Below are 24,758 nucleotides of genomic sequence, written 5' to 3'. Positions count from 1 at the left end.
CATGAGTTGTTCACAGGCTCTGGCACTCAGATGATTACCAACAACAATTTGCCACTCCTCAACTCAACAGACTGTAAGAATGGAGAACTTCTGGTCGCCTCCAACCCCACTTCCCTCTTCTTCTAGGGAGGGAACCCCAGAAGAGGTGAGACTCTACCGTTTCCCAGCAGACTGTGGGCTCCCTAGAGACAAGGAGGCTCTTACTTATTCTACATGCTGAGTACCTGGGGCAGACAGGGCTGCAATAACTACCAGTGGAACAAATTAAGGAAGGGTTGCTGGACTCAGGTGATAGATGAGAGGGACACATGAGTGTTGTCATCCCTGCCCTCCTGGAGCCCATAGACTAGGAAGGACTCTCCCACTACTAAGTGCTCATTTTACCCCCTGCTGGCCCTCAGTCCCCCTGAGCTCACCCCCATCCTTGGAGGTCAAGGTTGTCCTAGTCCCTTGGAGGATAGGGACTAGATGGAGCAGCCCTGGGACCAATGGGGCTCAGAGGCTGGAGACCTGAATATGTCCTGGAGCTCAGCCCGAGGCCTAGCCCTCTGGCCCCCTGCAGGCTTCTCTTCCTCCCGTAATCACCTCTCCTTCTTATTTCCTATTTCTCCACCTGTGGGAGAGATTTTAGTGGCTATAGAATCACCCCTTTAATTTCTCATAGCTGCAAGAGGCCCAAATACTGCAAATGCCAGATTATCTCCAAGAAACAAAGGTGCCCATGCTCCCATACTAGCCCAACATCCAGATCTAGGGACACTGTCTGGGAGCTTTTCTATGTGGTGCAATCTGAAGTACAGGGTCATATCTAGAAGTACAGGAAAACTAAGGATCATTTTCAGAAAACAAACAATCTGGACTTGCTAAGAGGACAACACTACAAAGAGGTACAAGACTGAACCTTTCACTGACTTCCTGATAAAATACTTCCAGTTGACCTTGCTTCCTAATCTACTCTCCCTAACTTTGAGAGCTGTGCCTCAGTTGCCCGTAGGGTGACCATGTGGCTCTGGAAGTCCTAACACCATCCCAAGATGTTTCCACAGCCCCGCACCACCGGGCCTCGGGTGTTAGCCAGCCACCTTCCACCTGCACTGCTTTTGTCACGTCCATGTTTGTTCTTGTGTTCATTTAACATTCGCCTTTAAATTAGCCTCACTTTTAATCATATTTATGACATGTATGTGTACAAATGTACAGGCTGAGTATGAATAATCTGAAATCTGAAATGCTCCAATGAGCTCCGATGCTCACTGAAGCATTTCCTTTGAGAGCCATCTCGGCACACAGAAAGTTTCAAACTCTGGAACATTAGGGATACTCAACCTGCATGTATGTATGTATGTATGTATGTAGGTGTGCATGTATATGTATGAGATACATATCACACATATAGTCTCATTCTAGCAATAATAGCAATAAAGCCATGGTTTTGATGTGGTTTATGTCCCAGTTTTATTCCTAATGCCTATTAACATACATATATAATTCAAAAGAAAAAGTATTCCTCTGTGACTAGGCCTTCAAGGCCATCTGCTGGGGCAGTCAGGTGCAACCTGTGATTGAGGGAGGAGGGGACTTGGCCCCTGAGAGGCTAGGAGCCTCATTCAAGGTCATATCACCACTGGCAGGAGAGCAGGAATAGAAAACAGTGCTTCCTGCTTCTTCATGGCCTGGGTATTCACAAATGGGGGCAGTTGGAATCAGGTCACATTGGGCTTCTTCCTACAACATACCCTAGCTTCCAAAACCCACCAACATACATGGGGTTTTGTTTTCCTTTCCTTCTTGGGGTTGCTATCCTTACTTATGCCACAGAAAATCAGCAGCTGCTTTTTGGGGACACAGTTGCTTCTGGGACACACACAAACACATATACATGCTTCCTAGCCATCACTGATAGAGAATCAAAAAACATTACAGCCCACAGATTTGGTAACCTGGAGGTTATTAGACTTTTATTAAACAGAACCTTCTCTTGAAAAATAAAAATGGCTCTTACTCCTATCTGAATGATTTGTTGAATACAAACATTTAATGAACACCTACTGTATACTAGGCATTGAGTTAGTCAGGGACTGAGGATATAATGGTAGGCAAGGCAGATATAGACCTTGCTCCCAAGCTGCCTTCTCAGCCACTGGCCCCCCTGTGGAAAACTGTCAATAAGACAATAATCTCTGATGCAGAGTAGACGCTCAGAAAAATCTGTTCAACAAGTACATGGACATTGAACAAATAAAGATCAGACACATTTATATATACATATTAATATTTTACAGTAAATATATAGGATATGTAGGTGCTTTGGAAAATAAGTATGGGGTACTGGGGGGTGCTGTGTGGTAGGCAGTGAGAAGAAACTTGCCTGAGGAAGTGATGTTTAAATTTAGTCCTAAAGGATAAGTATACCAGGCATGGTGGCTCATGCCTGTAATCTCAGCACTTTGGGAGGCTGAGGTGGGTGGATCATGAGGTCAGGAGTTCGAGACCAGCCTGGCCAAAATGGTGAAATCCCATCTCTACTAAAAATAAAAAATATAAAAATTAGCCTGGTGTGGTGGTGTACACCTGTAATCCCAGGTACCCAGGAGGCTGAAGCAGGAGAATTGCTTGAACCTGGGAGGTGGAAGTTGCAGTGAGCTGAGATTGCGCCACTGCACTCCAGCCTGGGTGACAGAACAAGACTCTATCTCAGAAAAAAAAAAAAAAAAAAAAAAAAAGAGGTTTCCAGCAGAGAAAGGCCATGTCTACTGGAGGCCCAGAGAGGCAGCCAATACCTGGAATGAGCTGAAAGAGGGGAAGAGTGGTAGAGGATGCTGCCAGGAGGCAGCTCACAGAGGATAGTGGAGGCCTCACCATTTGGATCTTATTCCAGAAACCACAGGGAATCCCAGGGGGATTTAAGCAAAAGAGGTGCCCGTCAGATTTACATTTCAAAAAGATCCCTCTGCTGCTGGGTGGGGAGTGGCCTAGATGGTCAAGGAGCCATTTCTGGACAACCAGTTAGGTTGTTACTATAGTTTTCAAGTGGGAGATGGTGGTGGCCTGGACTAGGCTGGTGGCAGCAGGGGTGGAGAGCAATAAGGACGGAGTGGGGGGATCAGGTGGGGTGGGGACCATCAGCCCCTGCTCACATGCCCCTGAGGGTGCTCCAGTGCAGGATCAGCAAACTTTTTCTAGAAAGGGCCAAGTGGTAAACACTTGAGATTTTGCAGACCTGTAGGAAAGAGTCAAGACAGCAGGCCCAATGTCACTCTACAGTCAGGCACATTGTAGTGTTGGCTTTTGTCTGGTGTCTGGGAATTGGGCTTTTAGGATGCTCCCTGTGGTCCTAAGTGACACAGTTGTTTTGTATGCCTGGAACACCAAATCCCATTAAAAAAAATGTCTGCCTAGACCATTTGTACAGCAATGTGATTTCTGGTGAACACCTATGTTTCCTCTGAGAGTCTGGATTTCATAGGGTTGTGACTGATCATGCAGGCAGGGAGTACCTGTGCAGTCAATAAAACACCCTCACTAAAAGCCTGGACTCTGCATCACAGGCAGGCTTCTCTGGACAAAAACCTTGCACACAGGCTGCCACATTTCCTCGCTGGAGGAAGGAACACAGTCTGCATACCTGCTTCAGGCAGGAGGGAGGGAGGGAATGTGAGAAGCCTGTGTGTGGATTCCCCCACACTCTGCCTGGTGAGTGTCTTTGTCTTGCTGATGATGGAAACAAACCACATCCATGAGTATAACTGCTTCTGTATCCTGTGAGTCCTTCTAAATTACCAAATATGTAGGTAATCTTGGGATCCCCCTCGATACAGGGGTCCATAGGGTTTCTGTCTCAACTACTCAACTCTGCCTTTGAGTGCTAGAATAGTCATAAACATCAGTACGTAAACAAATAACAGGCTGTGTTCCAATAAAACATTGTTTATAAAAATGGGCAGAGGGCCAGATGTGGCCTGAAGGCCATAGTTTGCCAACACATGCTTAGGGAAAAGCTGGGGCTTTCCAAATCCACTGAAGCCCAGAAAGAGGGAAGGGAGAAGGAACTTGTCCATGGTCACTCAGGTTTCATGGCAGAACCAGGAGAGTCCAAGTCCCAACTCTCAGATTAGTGTGCTCGCCATTACTTAATAGTGGCTGGTGGCCAGTGCCTTAAAGTAAGATGGTAGAAAACTGGGATGTTCAGGGCAGAATATCTGAGTGGTAAATGGCCTGGCCTGCCTCACTCACCTCTGTTTATGTTCTCTGTGTGTGTGTGTGTGTGTGTGTGTGCGCGCGCGCACCCACGCGCGTGTGTGCAGGACTCTGAAGTTGTAGGTGCCAACTAGATCTTCCCAAACTTTTTTGGTCATCAGAATCACCTCGGAGGCTTCTTAATAATATGGGTGCCCAGGTCCTATCACAGATCCACTGCAACTGGACCTCCAGGAGTCGGGCCTGGAATCTGCATTTTTAACCAGTTCCAAGGTATTTGAATGATTGGCCAGATTTGGAAACTCTGAGTGACACTCAGTGGCTCTTGAATGATTAGCAGGCAAAAAAAAAAGAAGCCCATAAGCAGAAGAGAGAAGGGGAAATCAGTATTGGATTAGGGCAGAATGCATGGACCTCATAAAAACACACAGACCAGGGGTTTGCAGAATATGTTCTCCAAAACTGCTCCTTCAAGGGGGCCTCTTGCCATCAGAGATCAGGAACTGGCAAAGCCAACAGTTGAAGCTAATTTCCTTCTTCCCAGGGATTCTGCCTGCAATTCAGGATGCAATGCAGGTGCCTGATGGTGTCCTGAGCCTCAAGGCCCTGCAAGGCATGGCAAACTGAGACAAAAATGAGCTCACTTCCCACTCCGCCCACCACGATGAGGGGCCTCTGAACTGCACTAACCATCCCCCAACAAACGCTTTCCCCCAAGCTCCCCTAACAGGAGGCGGCTGGAAGCCACAGACTGCAGGCTTGAAATTTCTTGCAAGCCTCATTTTCTATTTGGAAACCATACTGATTCCATGTGTTCTGTGTTTTAATAGAAAAATGAGTGCCTGCTCACCCACTCAAATGTCTTTGAGTAAGTTATTTCACACATTAGAATGACTGGGAGGGTTTTAAAAGATACTGAGACCTGCGACCCACACCCAGAGAGTTATTTTAATTGGTCTGAGTTGTGCTCTGGGAATTAGGGTTTTCAAAAGCTCCCCAAGAGCTTGACATGTAGTTGAGGTTGAGAACCACCAGGCTCATGAGATGTTCTGTTTTCATTTGTTTAATGCACTCCAGAGCACACCACCATGTACCCACTTAGAGAAGCTTAGGCACAATTACTACTCACCATTCAGAACAGTCAATGCTTTACCAAAGACAACTGATAGCTTAGCCAATTTCTCCAACTGTTTTTTACTATGAGCTACTCCCACAAAGAAAATCAATCACGAACAAAGACCAGTTTCTCTCACTGAGATGCACTACTGCAGAGATCTGTGATTTCAACTAACTTCTAACTGAAATTTAGTATTTGCTTCAATTTTGGATGCAGGCAACAAACCGCAGTCCTGTTAGCAATAGAAATTCCAGATATTTTCATATCATGGTATAGCTATCTTGAAATGTCACTTATGCTCATATCTGCTTTAAAATCATAGTAGTCATTAGACTTGCTGCTGGATCTGGCTATATAATGTCCTCATTTTAAAATGTGCATCCATTACCATGTCACAAATTTGCCTTTTTAAAATGTTTCAGTAACAGTATTTCAAACTATTTGATTTCATATGTATTAAATTTATGCCTTTGAAATTATTCTAGGAAAGAGTCCACAGGCTTTTCACTGTTCAACCAGCTGTTGAATCTCAGTGGCCGGTGGCAGGGGCTCTGCAGAAGGCTGCCCAGTGGTGGCAGGTGATGCTGCACATTGAGCAAGTGACTCTTACCTGTGGGTCAGAGAGCCGGGAAAGATCAGGGTACAAGTAGAACTTGATGCCCTCTGAGGCCCCGGGCAATGTGACCCCTCGTATCAGGAGGATCAGCAGCATGATGTAGGGGAATGTTGCAGTCACGTACACAACCTGTGCACAAGAGGAGAGGACAGAATCAGGAAGGGGGTGAGAGCAACAGGTGTACTTCGCTCAGCACAGCATCCTCTGGGTGCATCCGTGTTGTGGCATGTTGCATCAGGACCCTCTCTCCCAAGGCTGACGAGCATTCTCCTGTGTGTATGGACCACATATGCTTGATCCATTCATCTGTACAAGCCAGTCACAGAAGGACAAATACTGCATAACTCCATTTACGTAAGGGACCTAAAAGAGTCAAATTCATAGAACCAAAGAGTGGGATGGCAGTTGTGGGGAACTGGGAGGGGGAAAATGCGGCATCACTAATCAAGAGGTGTAAAGTTTCACTACTGAGATGCATCAGCTCTAGAGACCTGCTGGACAGCATTGCACCTATAGTCACTAACAAAGCATTGGATACTTACAAATACGTTAAGAGGGCAGATCTCATGTTAAGTGCTCTTACTACAATAAATAAAATTAAACGGGAAAAAGAAGCAGAAGTGATAGGAGTGGGTCACAGACGGACTAAAGGAAAGAGGGCTTCCTAGCACAGGAAAAAGAAGTTACCCCTAACATGGCCTGTCCTCCTGCCTCATACCTCACCAAAGGCTAAGTCTTTTGGTGATACCTACTGAGTGCCTGTGATGTGCTTAAGAGGGTGCTTGAACTTTTTTGACCACAACACACAGAAAGAAATACATATCACAATCCAGCACGCATAGAGCTGAAAAGAAAGTTTTACAAAATAACACGTGTGACACATGCTGATATTTTCTATCGTACTCTTTTTAATAAGCTGGTCATGATCTTCTAAATCCACTTCAGAATTCACTATTGGGCCAATACCCACATTTTTTAAAGCCACAGCTCTTATTGAAAGTCAAATATTCATAGCTAAAGAGAGACTAGGATAGCACAGGATAGTATAGGCTAGGCTAACATAGGCTAGGATAGGATAGGATGGCATAGCACAGGATAGCATAGCATAGCATAACATAGGATAGCACAGCATAGCATAGCCTGGCATAGGATCCACAGTATAGGACAGCATAACATAGGATAGGATAGCATAGTATAGCACAGGATAGCATAGGATAGCATAGCATAGCATAACATCAAATAGCATAGCATAGGATAGCATAGCATAGCATAGGATAACATAGCATAGGGTAGGATAGCATAGCATAGCATAATATCAAATAGCATAGCATAGGATAGGCTAGCATAGTATAGCACAGGATAGCATAGCATAGCATAGCATAGAATAGCATAGCATAGCATAACATCAAATAGCATAGCATAGGATAGGATAGCATAGTATAGCACAGGATAGCATAGTATAGCATAGGATAGCATAGCATAGCATAGCATAACATCAAATAGCATAGCATAGGATAGCATAGCATAGCATAGGATAACATAGCATAGGGTAGGATAGCATAGCATAGCATAATATCAAATAGCATAGCATAGGATAGGCTAGCATAGTATAGCACAGGATAGCATAGCATAGCATAGCATAGAATAGCATAGCATAGTATAACATCAAATAGCATAGCATAGGATAGGATAGCATAGTATAGCACAGGATAGCATAGTATAGCATAGCATAGCATAACATCAAATAGCATAGCATAGGATAGCATAGCATAGCATAGGATAACATAGCATAGGGTAGGATAGCATAGCATAGCATAGGATAACATAGCATAGGGTAGGATAGCATAGCATAGCATAATATCAAATAGCATAGCATAGGATAGGCTAGCATAGTATAGCACAGGATAGCATAGCATAGCATAGCATAGAATAGCATAGCATAGCATAACATCAAATAGCATAGCATAGGATAGGCTAGCATAGTATAGCACAGGATAGCATAGCATAGCATAGAATAGCATAGCATAGCATAACATCAAATAGCATAGCATAGGATAGGATAGCAGAGAAGAGCATACCATAGCATAGCATGGCATGGCATATGATAGGATAGGACAGGATAAAATAATGAAGGTGAGAAGAGGGGAGGGAAAGGGAAGAAAACTTTTGGGGCAGAAAAAAAAACCAGTGCCTGCCTGGAACCATGTGGACTTGGTCTATTTGGAGGCAAGTGATTGGACCCAATGAACCCGAGAGATCTACAATCCTAGCTAGTGGATTCTAGATAAGAATCGAGACAGTGAAAGACACAAACCTCTGATCTTCCTTGCATAAGATCCCCTACAAGGAGGGATCAAGACCCATAGGGACTGTATGAGTTATTGTCCCAGGGGCTGTATGTGGCACCAGTCACTCTCCTTATTTGAGGGCCCTGCAGGACTCAGTGTCCTGCCAGCTCTGATTTTTCTCTTTTGTCATATTCACTCCTCCAATCAGTTGGTTCTGTCCTCTTGGTGGGGCCTTCCTGCTCCATCTGTTCAGATCAGCAACTTGTGAACATTTGGGGTCCAGGGACACTTCTGAGAATCTAAGGAACTTCCCTCCAAATGTTCTCAGATGCAGATATGCATGCAAGCTTTGGTTGAGAGACTCCAGTTTCCCAGATAAAGAATCTGTGCTGAGACCTCCAGCTCTAAGTTAGCTTCTCGCTCCTGTTCAACCCAGGGTTTCTTTGACCAGTGCTTCAGCCCTCCATCCATTTGTTCATTCATGTATTCCTTTGCTCACTCAGCTCATCGACCTACTCACTCACTCACCCAAACACTCTCATGTACCAAGCACTGAGCTAGGTCCTGGAATGTAAAAAGAAGACTGAATCACAGGAGGGGAATTTCTGCATCAAGCAACTTCCAGTTGGTAGGAAAGACAGATATTGTAGACAGGAGGTCATGCCTCATGTCATCAGGGGAGCATAAAGAATGGTAGGGCACAGAGTGAGTCCCTCACTGTAAGAGCAGTCCAGGAGGACTTCTCCAGGGAGGTGTCAACCCATGAAGGATGATGAGAAATTCGGGACTTAGAAAATGAGGATGGAAGGAAGAAGGGAACAAAACATCCCACTCCATGCCCAGCCCTTTACACATAATAATAATGGCTGCATTTACTTAGCAGTTCCATACATCAAGCATTCATGCTCTTCTTTTTACATATAACAGAGGTCAGAGAGGTCACTCATAACTTGCACTTCATTGCCCAATGAATGAACAGCAATCAGACATGGGGGTCACAGCAAGTCCTGCCTGACTCCAAGTTCACACATTCAACCACCAGGCTACCTACATATGCAACCCTCACGACAGCCATGCAAACCCTGTGTTATTTTCCCATTTTAGAGATGAGACTTTCAGAAAAGTCATTCAGTTTGTAAATGCCAAAGCAGAGATTTTTAAACCCAATCATCAAAAATAGGACATTAAAACCAGCAAAGTGAGTCCTGTGGACACACCCTGAAAGGCTGGATTATTTTATTCAGACAATGTCCTTCTTCTGCAATGATGGCAACTTCCCCAGCCCACTCATGGCCCCCGCACCACCGATTTCTGCATCCGTTTCCAAATCAACCATCAGTTCAATTGACATGCCACATAATCAACGAAACCTCTTGCTGTCATATATAATGCAATCCAGAAAAGGTACAAGTCAAATATAAAAGAGCATCAATCAATATTAATAAAAATAAGAGGCCAGTAATCAATAAGCCTAGATGGTTTCTGCAGAGAGCTAAAGGTGCTACAAAATCTCCAGTTTCACTTAACTTGTGCACAGCATCTGTGAGAGATCGTCAGCATTTCATATACATTCTTGATTGTTTCCTTCAAAATAACCACCCCCTAAGCCAATGAGCTTAAGTCTATAGATTATCAGATTGACACTAATAACCCATTGCTTTCATTTAGTAATTTCCACTTTTGTTTATATTGTGAGGCTGAAGATTAATTATTCAGAATGTTCAGTTATGTATTTAGAATAGAGCTGAACTGTTCTAAATACATAATATTTGGAACTCAGTTATCTCAATTCTCAATGCTCACAAAATTTAAGGAAAAGAACATTACCATGTAAAACATAAGAACAACTCAAAAATCATAAAAATTTGCCCTTCACCTGTGGGACTACTTTGATGTGACTATACTTGCTGGTTATGCTATGTCCAGTCTGTATTGAGCAGACTGAGCCACTGGGGTATCATTAAGAGGGTCACTTATAACCTGCCAAATGTACCCTCACTGTGCCCAGGCACCATGTACAGAAGACTGTTCCTCAATTACTACAGTGACATGGTTAAGTGGCTGATGACAATTTTGAAGCAATTCCATTATTTGGAGTTCTGAATCGATGTTCTGCTTCTACACTACATTTAGGAGAACTACATTCCCTCCACTGGTATCTGCACCTTCCTTTTTATACTTCTTTTATAAAACCATAAAGGAAATAAAATATTCAAATGAATTGCCCAAAGACCACAGTGCAGACAAAGAGTTAGGCTGCCAAAATGAAACTACTGGCTGGCAGGCATTAGCCTAGAAAAAATCATTTGTAAGCTGAGGTTTGAGAGCCTTGAGTCAGGGTACAAAAGGTGGTTTAGGGGCATCATTATGTAAGGCACACAAGCGGAGAGTGGTATGAAGGTTGAAATTCAATGTGGAGGACAGCCTGTGTCTGTGGCTCTTTTAAAGCCACTTTTAAAAGTGGCTCTTTAAAAGCTATTTCTAATCTGTTTCTACCCTTGGCCATGCCAGACACTTGAACATCATCTTTCACTTTTCCTGAGAATAGCTGTGCACTGTCAAAACCATACAGATTCTTGTCATCAAGAGATTGCACATAATGATACACATACTGCCACTCTTCCCTCCTGTGCCTTGCCAGACATCACTAATAGATCACAGCATTCTTTGCAGCTAAGCCTGGATGCAGCCTCAGAACCCTCTACACAGCACTTGAGGCAGCCTGCCATAATCAGTTGTCTGCTACAAAAACCCATCTGTCTGCTACCTTTGGTCTAGTCCATGTTTCATTCATGCTTTCTCAGACTCTCCTGCAGGTCAACAGAATAGTAAGACCAAGTTTTGTTCTTGAGGAAGGAATTTATGCACATGAGCACCTGGGAATGAAACTCCTGGGATCATGACACCACACATGGAGGGTCACACAGGAATAGGAGGCTATGGACAGAGGTTAGAAGGTGCTTCCAGGGTCTCTGGGAAGGGATCCAGCCTTCTCCTGTCTGTGAACATGGGCTGGAGCTGGGTCTCCAATGATAAGCAGGAATGAGAGAGACTGGGGCAGGCAGGGAAGATGTGGAACTAGCCAAGGATATAGAAATAGGCAGAGGGAAATACCCTCTGCCTGGTATATCCTTCTGGTATATCCAGGAGCCTCCAGGTTGTCACTCAGGTGTGCTCAGAGTTAGCCCCACCTCTCTTCTCAGCTTCCTGCACATTCAATCAGTGATCAAATCTTGCTTCAGTACTGACTCTGCCCAGCCATGCCGTGTGACTTGGCCAGTCTCCTCCCTTCCCCAGACTACCAGGTTCCCTGCTGTTGGGGAATGTGCCAGGCCTCTTAGGCCTCCTTGCCTTTTCTCAGTCTCTCTTTGTCCACAGTGTCCATCCCCAGTCCTTGGCCACCCAAGACGTTCCTCTTGTGTGTCTGAGTCCCCACAGGCTCCAAGTCAGGGCCCTGCCCTCCAGTTGAGAACTCAATGTACTGTCTATCTTAAAGGTCTGGAAGCCGAGGCTCAGATTGGTTCATTTAAAATGTCTGTTTCACTACAGAAATTACCCTTGTAGCCCCATAAACCATACTGTCTGCCCAGATGTTGCTGAGAGGATGAATGGCCCTGTCCTCCCTGAGCCCCATCCCACATTCATCACCCTTGTCATTCCAGCATCCTCCCAACACCTAAAGCTGCTCTCCATCAGCATTTTTCTTGCCTTGTAAGTTTAAGATTTCTGCAATATAAGGGTTTGGTCTTTTACTTTCCTTGCTGTATCCACTGCACTCAGAACAGTGTATAGCATGTAAGGTGTGCTCAGTAAGTATTTGTTGGACAGAGGAACAAATAAGCAGGCTGAGATCTGGAACTCTTCAGGTTACAATGTAGGTCATTAGGAACACTGCTTTGTGCTGCATCTATATGAGATGCTGGGTCCACATAATATGGGATTCAGAAAATTGAATTGCATTTTCAGAGGCATGTTTATAAACAAGGACATCACAAAGGATTTGGCTTTAAAAGACAGACCAGGTCAGGCAGGGCAGCTCAGGTGGCAAGGTGCTTCCTGGCAAAGTGTCCCTTTCAAGATGTCTGAGGCCCCAGAATTAGTCTGGAAGAGGCACAAGGCCACAGCAGGGTTCGGGCATTATGCTGAATTATGCAGCATTTGGTGATGGGCCTAATAAGGTCTCTGACAAGGTACCATCAAGCCTGGCTGTTCCTGGCCACTGCCAGTGGTGGCCCAGACCAAGAGAGGTGGGCATAGAGGAAAGAGAGTCTAATCTGTTAGAACCTTCAGCCCATGAAAGGAGCCATCACTGCCCAAAATACACCCCTTGTTTAAGAAAGAGTTTTTTACTATTGTTTAATTCCCATTTCACAGGTCAAGGCTTTCTGAATATAAAGGTTAGCACAATTGGTGGTAATTATACTGTATCCTGTCTTAATTGATGCTAATTGCTCATTTGCATCTCAATACTGGGATTGTGGGGTGGTTCTCCCCTACTTCCAGGATATATCCATTTATTTCAGAGCAAAGAGATTGTCTGATCATTTGGAATGCCACAAACATTGTAGAAGGGCCAGCCCACCCTAAATTTTCCAGGATAATGGAGTCAGTTGGAAAGCCAAGTGTTGTTCAAAAGGCATTCAAAAAAGCAGGGCGGTGTGGAGGCAAGAACCTAGAACCACAGAGCCAAAAGATCCAATATGCTGGGCAGCTGGGGCCAGTTCCATACCCTCTCTGGGCTAGCATTTACCATCTACAAAGAGGCAAGGATAGACTAATCCAAACTTCAATCATTCACGGCATTTTCCCAGTATTTTTTTTGCCATATACACATATCTCCTTCATATTATTTAATATTTTCTATATATTAGCACACTCTTTTATATTAAACAAATATATGTAATGAGAAAACTGTGAATTACCACTATAAACAGAAAACTATGATCTCTTACTGCAAATGGAAAGTACTACAAAAATAAATGTGATGAAAATAAAATATGATTAAATTCTAGCCAAAGGCTCTGAGTCTGAGCTGTGTTCTGTCTTTGTTCAAAAGCAAGAGAAGCAAGTTCTGGAGAGGTGCTAAAGATAAACCAGCACCTCAGCGTACCTCTCACCTTAAGGGACATGAAAAGGGAAGAGCTCTCACTTCGTAATTGGATGCTCTGCAGTCTGGGTTCATGGATTATTGCTGAAATCACCACAGGGATCACCGGTTCTTGTGGTGATTTCAGTGATATGGGGGGATATTCTGGTCCTTTGTGGCTGACTGAGAGCAGGGACCTGACTGGGGGACCAGGACTCCTTGGAGCTATCCAGGGTCCTGACATGGATTTGGGTTGAACCTTCTGTGAACCTGCTACCCAGAGGCTTGGAAGATGCTGCTATTAACTGAGCACTGACTGGGTGCCAGAAATATCTCACACAATATCTCTAACTGATTTCACACCACTTGAGTAGGCTCTTTCTCCACTTTGCAAATAAAAATCCCTCCGAGCCTAGGTGAAGGAGTGGCTTGCTCTAGGTCACAGAGCTGGAAGTGCTCAAAAGTCTGCTCTCTCCAGCACACATGCTGCACTCTGCCACATGTGTGGCCAGGTACTGCTGTCTTGTTGGCTCTTCTGGTTGTCTTTAACCTCAAGTGCTCAGCTTGCCTGACATGTGGCAGCAAGTCATCATCCATCGCCTACTCTCCCAGCCCAGGGGCACTGTGCAGTCCCGCCCCTCCTCTCAATCCCCTTCCAGCCAATCTCACTTCTGTCTCTTGGGTGCATCTGCCCATCCCATATGGCCAGAAAACAAGGCACTGAACATCCAATCCCTAGACAATCACTCTTTTAAACATCAATGGATTTTTCTCCCCTTCGGATTTTTAGAGACCATTACCTGCATTCCCAGGAGAGAACCCTGTAGCAGTCAACTAACAGTCTGGCATAACCCCCATCAAGATACTATTTATCTTTGGGAATAAAATGCTAAGAGAATATAAATGTAAAGAAGGAAGGCCACCCTGGACACATCTGGCCTCCTCACAATTTTTACCACCGTTGGAGGTGTTGTTCTAGAACATTCTAACAGAAATAGTAAATGTAGGGGAAAACTTTCTGCTTTAAGCAACCAAATTCTAAATTGGTAGAGTCATGTTTTCACAAGAAAACAGTGGCATTTCTTCAAGGGAGTAATGGTATTTTAACAATGCAGTGGTATTTTCATGAAGAGCTAAAGTTATAACTTTTTGTGGAAGGCAAGTGATGTATCATTAGCAGTGAAAATTAGCCCATGCACAGGCCCTAAAATAATCTAACAAAACACTGACCCATGTGGGATCCAGATTTCAGGGTACTATCCCTGGGCTGGGTTGAGGAGGAAGAGAAGAAAGGTGTTGAGGGGCAGGACTGGAGCTGGGAGCAGCCCAGCAGGTGGTCCCCATCCCACCACAGCACAGACTGTAAATCTATTCTCCCTCTTCTGCAGTAACAAAACCCCTCATTTTTGAAAGGACCCATGGCTGCCCAGAATAAAGACTTCCCAGCTTTCTTTGAAGGTGGGCGTGGCTATCTGACTACGTTCTGGCCAACAAGATACAAATGAAAGCGCCATGTATGCACAGTTTCCAGGTGATGTACTTAAAGGGAGGGCTGTATTCCATCCTTCCTTTCTTGCCCTTCCCATGGGCTGAAATGAAAACAAAGTCCTGGGCCATCTTAGGCCATGAAAATGAGGGCAACACCCTAAGGAAAGCAAAGCAACAGAACAGGAGGAGTCTGGATCCCTGAAACCAGACGGCTCACACCCATGCTGTCCTGGGAGAGAGAAATAAACTGTCCTGTTTATGCTACAGCTCTCTGAGGTCTCCACTACCAGAAGTCAAATATGGAAGCTAAATATGTAACCACCAATTGCCTCTGTGATCTTGGGTAAGTCCTATTCCTGCCATGGATTTGTTGTTTTTCACCAAATGGAGGCACTAGCCCAAATGGTCCACACTATTTCCTTCTACTCAAACATGAAGAGAAGATTCTGAGGACAACCCAGGAGCTGAAGGTGGACCCTTAAGAGTGACCAACCTTCTACACCTGGAGTCAACCAGCAACAGCAATAAATGGAATCAGGAAGTCTTCAGAAAGTCTTGTCTGTATAAAGAGCAGGTAGAACAGCTTTGCCCAAGATATCACCATGTCTTGGGAAGACAGTTTTAACCTTCTCTCCCACAGTTTAAAATGGGCCTGATGGGATGACCAAATTTGGCATGGGTCCCATCACCAAGCACAAGGTGCATGCATGGGCTTGAAGGTCCATGAGACCTTCCTGAGTCTCAATTTTCCTTGTGTGTGAAATGAGGATAATGCCTATTTCAAATGATGTCATGAAGATTGGTTAGAGATCACTCGGCAAAGCATCTGACATGAAGACTGCTCAATAATTAGAAGGATTCTGACTGCCTTTGCTCACCATCACTGCAATAAGCAATGCCTCTCCAACCCAGTGAGCGAGTGGCCTTGGCTGGCAGAGAACAACATACCTGGGTATTCATGACTACAGACAAAAAGGCTGGAATCAGCCCTGTCTCAGCTGTGAGGGGCACTGGGAAATGGCTCTTGACAATCCTTATGGATCTTCTCCCTGATAGATGGGGGTGGCAGTGGAAGGATGGTGTTAAGAGGTGATAAGCCATTGGCTGGGAAAATCTGAGTGAATAGAAGCCGGAGGTAAGAAAGACCTCAGGACAGAGGAGAAGTATACACAGCTGTTTGGAGGAGGTGCAGTAGTCAGACTGGAATGAAGGACAGAGGGAGTCAGCCAGAGTGGCCACTATGGATGAGAATCCTCTCTGAAGTCCTAGCTGTAGCAGCTGATGGGCCAGGGTGCAGACAGTGCCTAGACAAGAGAAAAAATTATATCTGGATGAAGCCAAATGAGACCATCCTCCAATTTAAAATGATAGAAGGCACTCAAAGCTTAGTTGAAGGGAAGCAGGGGGCCCAACTGCACCATCATAGACACACACAACAGGGAGGAAGCCTGCCCTATAAAGAGGGTCACCAGGCTTTCAGGAGTAGCCAAGGTCAACGAACATCTTCAACCTTTGGGATGCACCAGGAACCTGGTGAAGGAGGAGCTTGGAGGCTCTCTATTGAGGGGTACATGGTCTCTGGGGACTCACACACAGTTATGAGGGGAAAGTTGCTGAGACTTCTCAGATACTGATAGGAAAACAACCCTCCCAGCTCTGAAAGGTCACAAGGGAGGGGCATTCTCCTGTCAGGCATCATCAGGGGCTGAGGTAAGAAACCAAACATCTTAGGAGCTTAGGGAATAGTGTCACTCTTTCTTCTCACAGGTGGCTGGGACCATAAAGATCACCTACACCCATGGCTCATTCCAGCCCTGAGATTCCAAGACTCTATTATTTGGGAATGAGAGACATCCTAGTTGGACACAGAGGGCTCAAGAGGGAAAATGCTTCATTTGGGAGGAATGGAAGATCAGGAGATGCCTAATAACAATAGGACTTACATTTACTGTCTGTTCAATTTGCCTTATTCTTACATTATTCAATTCTAGAAGACAGAGTCTATCATTCCCATTTCACAGAGGCAAACACTGAAGCACCCAGAAGTTGGGCATTTGACCTATGGTTGCAAAGCTAAATAAAGGCAGGATTCAAGCTCAAAGACATTCAGCTCCGAAGCACTCAACTACTGAATGGACCCCTTGGGAGGTTCAAGTTCCTCTATGAGCCAATTACATTAATCTCACACCATGTCCTCCTGTGTCCCCAAACAAACCCTGCACTTCCCTGCCTGCAAACCTTTGCTTTTGTGTCACCCTTCACCTGAGTAGGACAGTGGAGGTGAGCATAGGAAGGTCCTTTCCTCCTCTCTACCTATGAAAATCTTGCTGAGCTTCAAGACCAGTTCAATGACCATGTCTTCCAGGATTTAGCAAGAGGCCACCAAGGCAGAATGAAACCCTCCTGTCACAGCCCACAGAACAGAGTAATGCAGCATACAGATCCAGGGACTCATCTTGGCTTCAGAAAATCAAAGTTCACATCTAGCCTCTGGCACTCTCTATGCATGGTGGCTGACTTAGCAAGCTATTATCTTTCTAGATCTTGATATTCTCTTCTATAAAGTGGGGATAGCAATGCAGCAGATTAACTCAATCCCTCTAAGCCTCAGGCTCTTAATCTGCGAAACAAAGACCATAGCTCCCACCTCGTTAAGTGTGAGAATTAAATGAGCCCATGTCTACACGGCACCAGGTACAGTGACCTGATACATCAGCCCTCAGGAGACGGTAGCTCCCCTTCCTCCTTCTCCTTAGCCCTTATTTCATACAGTCAGCTGTTCATAGACCTGGCTTTCTCTTTACTTGCTACCTACTCAAAAGTAAGGGCTTTATTCATCTCTACAGGCTCTGAAACACTTCCTGGGAAGACCTACATAAATGGTAAATAGTTGATGAATGAATAAATTCAGACCTCAATAATGCAGTAAGAACAAACAGAACATAACAGGACATAACCCCATATGTCTGCAATAGGCTTTGGTGTGAACAGTCCATGTTTGCATTTCAGCCTCCCCATCTGAGAGTAAAACACCTGCAGTAAAATTCCATCCACTGAGCCCACAGTGTGCCAGATCCTGTGCTGGATTCTGAGAGCAAGCTGATGAATGAGCAGGGTCCCTACCCTCAAGGGTATGTGAGCTAACCCTAGAACAGATGCATATGACTGATAGTTAACAGGATGGCAGCAGTGGGCCTGAGGCACATGCACAGTAGTGTGAGCAGCTCAGGTGATGGTGTGCCAGAGAGCTCCTCCTGGAGCTGAACTTTGAAGGGGGAACAGCATGTTCCCATTGCTCCAGAGTCCTGATCTAGAATGTGCTACATGAAGAAAGTCCTTAAAGCAATAAGAACCCAGAACACAAAGTGGGCAGAGTTCTTCAGGCTGGGAAAAATCACCTTCAGGGAAAGACACAAACCTTGTATGCAAGGGTGACAAGATACTTAAATAGCAACCATGCTCATTAAGAAGGTTGAGCCCAATTTAAATCCTCATCCATGGGATATCTAAAATTCACTGGAGGAGGGAGTTTAGTGTTTAAGCCTATTTCATGGTGAATTCAGGTTAGCTAGGGAGTCAATGTTATTGATTTTTACATAGCTCCACCATAAAGACCACGAGAAGAAAACAAACCCAAAATGAAAACAAGCCCAAGCAACATAAATATTCCATGCAGTGCCCAGCCAAGCTTACACTGGTATTAGGAGCCATTATTTACTGCCTGGAAAACATACTCGGAACCTTGGCTAATAATGATTTAAACCCCATCCATCTCTCTTAGACTAGAAGGTTGGTGTCACCATGGCAACCAAGGGCACCATTGAAGCAAACATTCCCCAGGCAAGGATGTGCCAGTGAGGGGATGCTGCCAGATGAGAAGCACTACCCCATGTCCTCTCACTCTTAAACATGCTTGTGATGGAGGTGTGGAGAGGAGGGATCCGATATTCAGGGACCGCATTTGCAGCCAGAAAGGGCAAGATGCTGCCTGGTTCCTGCAACCATGCCCTGTTCTGAAAGGCAGACTCTCCTCTCCCACCTATCCAATTGGCTAAGGACTCTGAGCTCTCCTGGGCCCTTCCTCAGGGGTCCTGAGCAACATGGATCCTTCCCAGTTCACCCATGCTGGTTGCAACATATTCCTTTCAAAACTGCTTCATTTCTTGGAAGAAGAATCAATGCTCAGTTCTTGTTCTCACCTCACTTGAAGACAATCTATCCTCTTTCTTTCACTTCTCTATTTAGTAGCCATCCCACAAAACACCAGGACCCCCCAGGGACAATTAAAATAGTCGATCCTAATGGCTTCTTCATGCTTGCTCATCTCCCATCTTTGCAGCTTTAAAACTTTCCTTCATTAGACTTTTCCAGTTTTCTGCTTCCTTTCTCCATAATTTTTTAAAGTCTCTTTCACAGATTCATTTCTTCATGCTTTTTTTTTTGAGACAGAGTCTCATTCCATTGCTCAAGCTAAGAGTACAATGGTGTAATCATTGCTTGCTGCAGCCTTGACCTCCTGGGCTCAAGTTATTCCCCCACCTCAGCCTCCAAAGTAGCTAGGACTGCAGGTATTCACCACCATGCCCAGCTAATTTTTAAAATTATTTGTAGACATGGGATCTCACTATGTTGCCCAGACTGGTCTTGAACTCCTGGTTCAAGCAATCCTCCTACCTTGGCCTCCCAAAATGTTGAGATGATAGGCTTGAGCCACTGTGCCCTGCCTCTTCATGCATTATTTCAACCAATTAACCAAATAGCCAGTCAATCAACCAACTTCAATTAGCATCTGTTATCTGCCAGCTATGTGTTAGGCACAGGAGCAAGCCCTGCCTCAGAGGTAGCTCTCAAAGGAAGCTGCTCTCTACAGATTTCTAAAGTGCTTCCCAAAACTGGGGCCTCACCCCACTCCTATTCTCTAAACACGCTCCTGGGTTTTCTTACCTATTCCTGTGGGTTCAGGAGCCACCAGTGTACTGATGCTCTTCCATCTTCCTTATGCAGTGGTATCTCTTGAATTTAAGAGCCATATTTTCAACTCCCTTTTATATATGTCTACCCGAATTTCCTATGAAGACCTACAGTTCCACATACTCAACACCAAAATTATTACTGTCTCCTCCAAATTTGTTCCTCCTTCTGTGTCCCCTTTTTAGATAATGGCATCATCCAAGCTACAACTTCCATGTGTCTTCTTTGATTTCAGCCTCCCTGCTTCCCCCTCTTCAAGGATAAACATTTTGAAAGGGAGAAATGCATAGTCTGACTCCACTTCCTGGAAGCTTCAGCACTCCATGGAAGCTGCTCTTACCCAGGATAGCCAGTTCCAACGGACATGCCCAGCCCAGCACACATCTTACGACTCTTGCTCTCCTTCTCCCATCTTGAGGCCTCATTTGGCTGGATTTCCCTTATTCTCAGGGAACCCTTCAGCTTCCTCTTCCTCTCAGCCCCTTACATGCTGGTGCTCCCCAAGTTCCATTTTCATTCTTATGCTCTTCTCTCTTGCATTCTCTTTCTGGCTATCCCATTTGTTCCCAGAGCTTAGATTCTAAGATACATGTTAGAATTCCATCAATTTTAAGATACATGTTTTTTAAATGGTTCACCTTATCTCTGAAATCAGGATGGTTCCCACGTGATTCTCAGCTGCAATGTAGTTTCCACTGCCAGAATGGAAGGGGCCAAGAACATAGCTGTTCCTACTGTCATCACATAGCTGAGCTATGGGCTTTGTTGGCTAAAATATTTTAAATTAGTTTAGTCAGTTGCTGTGTGAGATTTAGAATGATTTTTAAAAAGATTACTATGTCTCTGCAGAAAGGCACAGAAATAGGGATGAAATTTGATACTGCTAAGCAAATGTAAATCATTGGCTAGATGACCGCGCTTCCGTATTTTCTTGCAAAGAAACAACCCATCACTTTATGGATCCAAGAAAAGAAGATATTCCCAAGTAAATGAAGCTATGTTACATTCTGTTACCACAATATACACAAACAGATTGCCAAAAAATACCCCAGAAAGCACACCTGAGGACAGAAGAATCTGTCAATTCATTTGGAAGAAACTTCGAAGCAACAAGAGAGCTTGGTGTTACTACTCCATGTGTCATACAGGAATAATGCTAAAGCAATGGGTAGTAGATTAATTGGAAGTGTTTTTACTTCTGATAAATGTTCTTAATTGAAAGCATTATGTATTTTCTGGTACATAAAATAATGATGTAACTTAGATTAGATAAAATATGGTATATTAGAGGTGCTCATTTTGGGAAGACACAGGTCCCTTCAAAAATAAGATGATATCTACAGACCCTCACCCTAGAAAAATGTGCATATTCACACAATTTCAGGATTTTTATACAATTCCAAGGGGTTCGTGGATACCTTGAAACATCCACAGTAGCATACCTGTCTGCTACCCAAATATCTCTTCTTGCAGTGTCACAGACATTGCAGACTTAATGGGTCCCCAAAGAATGGTTTCCTTCAACTCTAGCCAAACCTCTGCCTCTTGCCATGTTTCTCCATTTCACCTACCAGCACCACTGAGCACTGGGCACTCAAGCCAGGCAGCCAGGCTTCATTTTGGGCTGCTGTGTCTTCTTCACCCTCTACACTGGGTCGCCGAGGGCTGACTCATACTCTTGCCTATTTCACAAATCCTTCTTTTTTTCTCCACCTCAAAGTTGTCACTCTCTTCTACCCAAACTGCTTAATAGCATGTGTTCTGGTCTCAGCCCCCTCCTATTCATTCAACATGCCACATTACACAGTGGCCTTCTTATAAAGCCTGGTCATAACATCCCCTGGCTTTAAGCCTTTCAATGCCTCTCCGTTGTTCTCAATTTCTTACTAGACTTGTCTATAAGCCCTTCCTAAGCTGGTCTCTACCTACTAATCCAGACTGTTTCGCTTCACACACCCTTGAGGACTGCCCACTCTGGGCAAAAAGAACTTGTTCTATTCCTTTCCAGAGCCATGTGCTGTCTCTCAGGAAAATCCCATATGCTGCACATGGCCACATCTTAGATATTTGCCTCTATAACTCCTTACCAGAATACCTAAAATCCAGTAGGTGTTTAATAAGTGCACATTGAATTAATTTGAAGGCACATAGCTCCGTAAAACAATAACACAGTACTAAATGCCACGGTGAGGCAGAAAAACAGAGTGGGTTCCAGTCCCAGCTCTGTGACCTTGAGCAGGTTATTGTACCTCACTAAGCCTCAGTGTGCCCACCTATAAAATGGGAACAAAAATACTGATTTGAAAGGATTATTGTGAAGATTAAATAACATAATGTAAGTTAGTGGTTGCAACAAGAACAGTGCATCCTCTAAGGGGCAACCTGGAGACGTGTAGAGGCATTTCGAGTCATCACAAAGATGGAGGTGATGCATTTGACGGCCAATAACTAGAGATGGTGGGAATCCTATGGTGTGTGCGACTATCCCCACACAGCAAACAACTGTCCTGCTTCTCACGATTTCCACAAGTTCCACTTCCTGTGGGGAAGGGAGGAGCTGTTTATAATTATTCAAGTGAGAAGCTAACTCTGTTTTACATATATCCTCAAAGTTTTTTTTATCCTCATTTTAATATAGACTGAATTTTCCAGAAATGCAGTTACCATGTAAATTGAAAGCCTGTCTCTTTAATTCAGTACTTTACCAAGCATTGTTTATCATTTCAGAAAAATCACATCACTAATATCTATACTGTCCGTGGAATGTGAGTGATTGACACAACACCCTTGCATTAGTCACTATTATAGCTATTGCATTCCTGGTGATTCTATAACAACACATGTGGCTGGTTCTTCTTTAAAGATGTAAAACATGGTGAAAAAGTACAGACAATATTCAGTGGTGCATCGGCTCTCTTGTCTCACATCCATATGTATTTCTTACAAGCTGGTGCCAGCACCTGACTACTTCATTATGTTTCCTTGGGTGCTCAAGCATTTACATATTGAAATATGTGCTGTTTTATTTATAAGTTGCTCTCTTTTTGCTTTTCCTTTATAACATAGCTAGGGCATCATATCAATTTTCTTGAACTTATCTGTGCAGGCAGATTATTTATGACTTGCATTTCAGGGTGACAAAAGCCATGTTACAAAATCCTTGTTACAAACAAGGGGTGCAGGGTCTGTGAGTGGCTTATAAAAGCCCTGGCACCACGGCTGGCGTTAAGTAAGCATTTGTTTCCTAGATGTTGGTACTATTATTACCAATACACTGAGCCAATCACAATTGTGACACAACTTAATTGTGATTCAGGATAAGGCTCTTGTCTGGCTTTAGCTGAGTGAATTATCGTCTGCTCCAATGTTCTCACTGGGGGTTCTAGTTCATTACACATCGGGGTTGTTGAACAGGAAGGAAGACAGCTGCTACCCAGCAAAGAGCACAATGTGAGGCCTGTCAGTGCCACCTCCACTTTCCCAAAATACACCCCCTTCTCGGGAATCATCAATGGCTCTCCTCTGCCCATGGGACCTTCCTCTGGCAATTGTGCTTCCCCTACTCTGAAGTCTGGCCCAGCCTATGGCTTCCCAACCCCTATAGCCATCCTTGGCTCTCCCTTTCCACATCCCTCCTCCAATGTGAGGTCCAGTTTTAGCCCCTCCCCTTGCTCAAAGTGATACTGAAATCATACCTCTTCCAGGAGGCCTTTCCAGACCAGTGGGGACCACTATCACCTCCTTATCCAAACTCTGTACCAACACAGACTGTGCCAGGATTTGACAATATTTACTATAGAATCATGTGGATTATCTTCAGGTGAGTGAATCCAATCTTACTTCATGAGTAAATCTAGAGTACTTTGAAGCTGGAGCACGGATTTGTGAAAACTATAAGCAATAATAATGAGATTAACATCAGGGCGTTCCCTGCATGCAAGCATGGGGGGCGGGCATTTCCACACATCGCCTCACTTGAGCCCATAACAACCCGGGAGGTGGGGGCTCTCAGTGTCCCCAGATAAAGCTGAGGAAACAGCTCAGAGGAAAAGAAGTCCTGTGCCCAAGGTCACCGTGGAGTCAGAGCTACCATTCAGCCAGGGCCTGCCTGTCTCCAGAGGTGGCAGAGTCCATGGGCTCTGCTCTCTCCCGCCTGTCCATTTTCAAATTACCCAGCCCACCACGGGTACCTGGCACAACATAAGCGCTTGGCCTGGTGGGTGGGTGAATGTCTGCCAAGGCAAAGAGGGAGGGCCAATGCTTGTTGAGGACTCTGTGGGTGCCAGAGGGAAAAGCATTGGTTTGGGGGTCCACCTTAGTAGAACTGGATTTAAATCCTGATTCCTCCACTAGCTGTGTGACCCTGTGCACATCATTTACCTCTGGGGGCAGGTCTCAATATCTTCATTTGTAAAGTGGATTGGCCAACACTGACCCGACAGTCTGTCGTGGAAGTTAAGTTAAATTATGAAAGTGGAGGGCCCAGGCCAAAGTCCAGCATGTGGCAGGTGCTCTGTAAACGATGTGCCTCAGCTCAGCAGGAAGGACCTGGGTCTGTCTGAATCCACTGCTTCTGGGACTCTCTCTCCCCATCATTTCCCTGCTTCCCTCTCAACCTGCAGTCTCCCTCCATTTGCTGCTGGTCATCAGACAAGGGTCTCACGCCCAGAGTGGCACACTCGGAACCACACACAATTTCTATCAAACCTGCCTCAATTGTCACTCCTCTTCCCCAAGACAAGTTTTCCCTCTGTTCTTCCCTTAGCCACCATCAGGGGTGAAGGAGAAGAGCAACTTCACTCCTGGTTGAGTGACAGCCAGGAAATGCTAGCATTTTAATCCCAATCCAACAGGTCCTAGCATATGACAGGCATCACATACTTGCTAGCTGATTGAATCAATCAGCAAGTGACCACTCATAGCACTTCCCATGCGGCTCACACCAGGAATAAAACATACATGCTCTTAGAGTCCTTGGCATGCAATGGGTTCTCA

General features: G+C 44.7%; 1 protein-coding gene across 2 annotated transcripts in view; it reads right to left on the bottom strand.

Moving 5' to 3' along the window:
- The window catches only part of SLC6A11 (solute carrier family 6 member 11), a 118,296-nt gene that overhangs the window by 56,840 nt on the left and 36,698 nt on the right, over positions 1 to 24,758 (bottom strand). For both annotated transcript variants that reach the window (XM_035276299.3, XM_035276300.3), the window contains one exon: positions 5,925 to 6,059. In XM_035276299.3, coding sequence (XP_035132190.2) covers positions 5,925 to 6,059 — 135 coding nt within the window. The remainder of the gene's footprint in view (positions 1 to 5,924; positions 6,060 to 24,758) is intronic.

Source organism: Callithrix jacchus, chromosome 15 (assembly GCF_049354715.1).
Source record: "Callithrix jacchus isolate 240 chromosome 15, calJac240_pri, whole genome shotgun sequence".
In the NCBI taxonomy this organism is placed as follows: Eukaryota; Metazoa; Chordata; class Mammalia; order Primates; family Cebidae; genus Callithrix; species Callithrix jacchus.
This window is presented reverse-complemented; position numbering and strand designations above follow the sequence as displayed.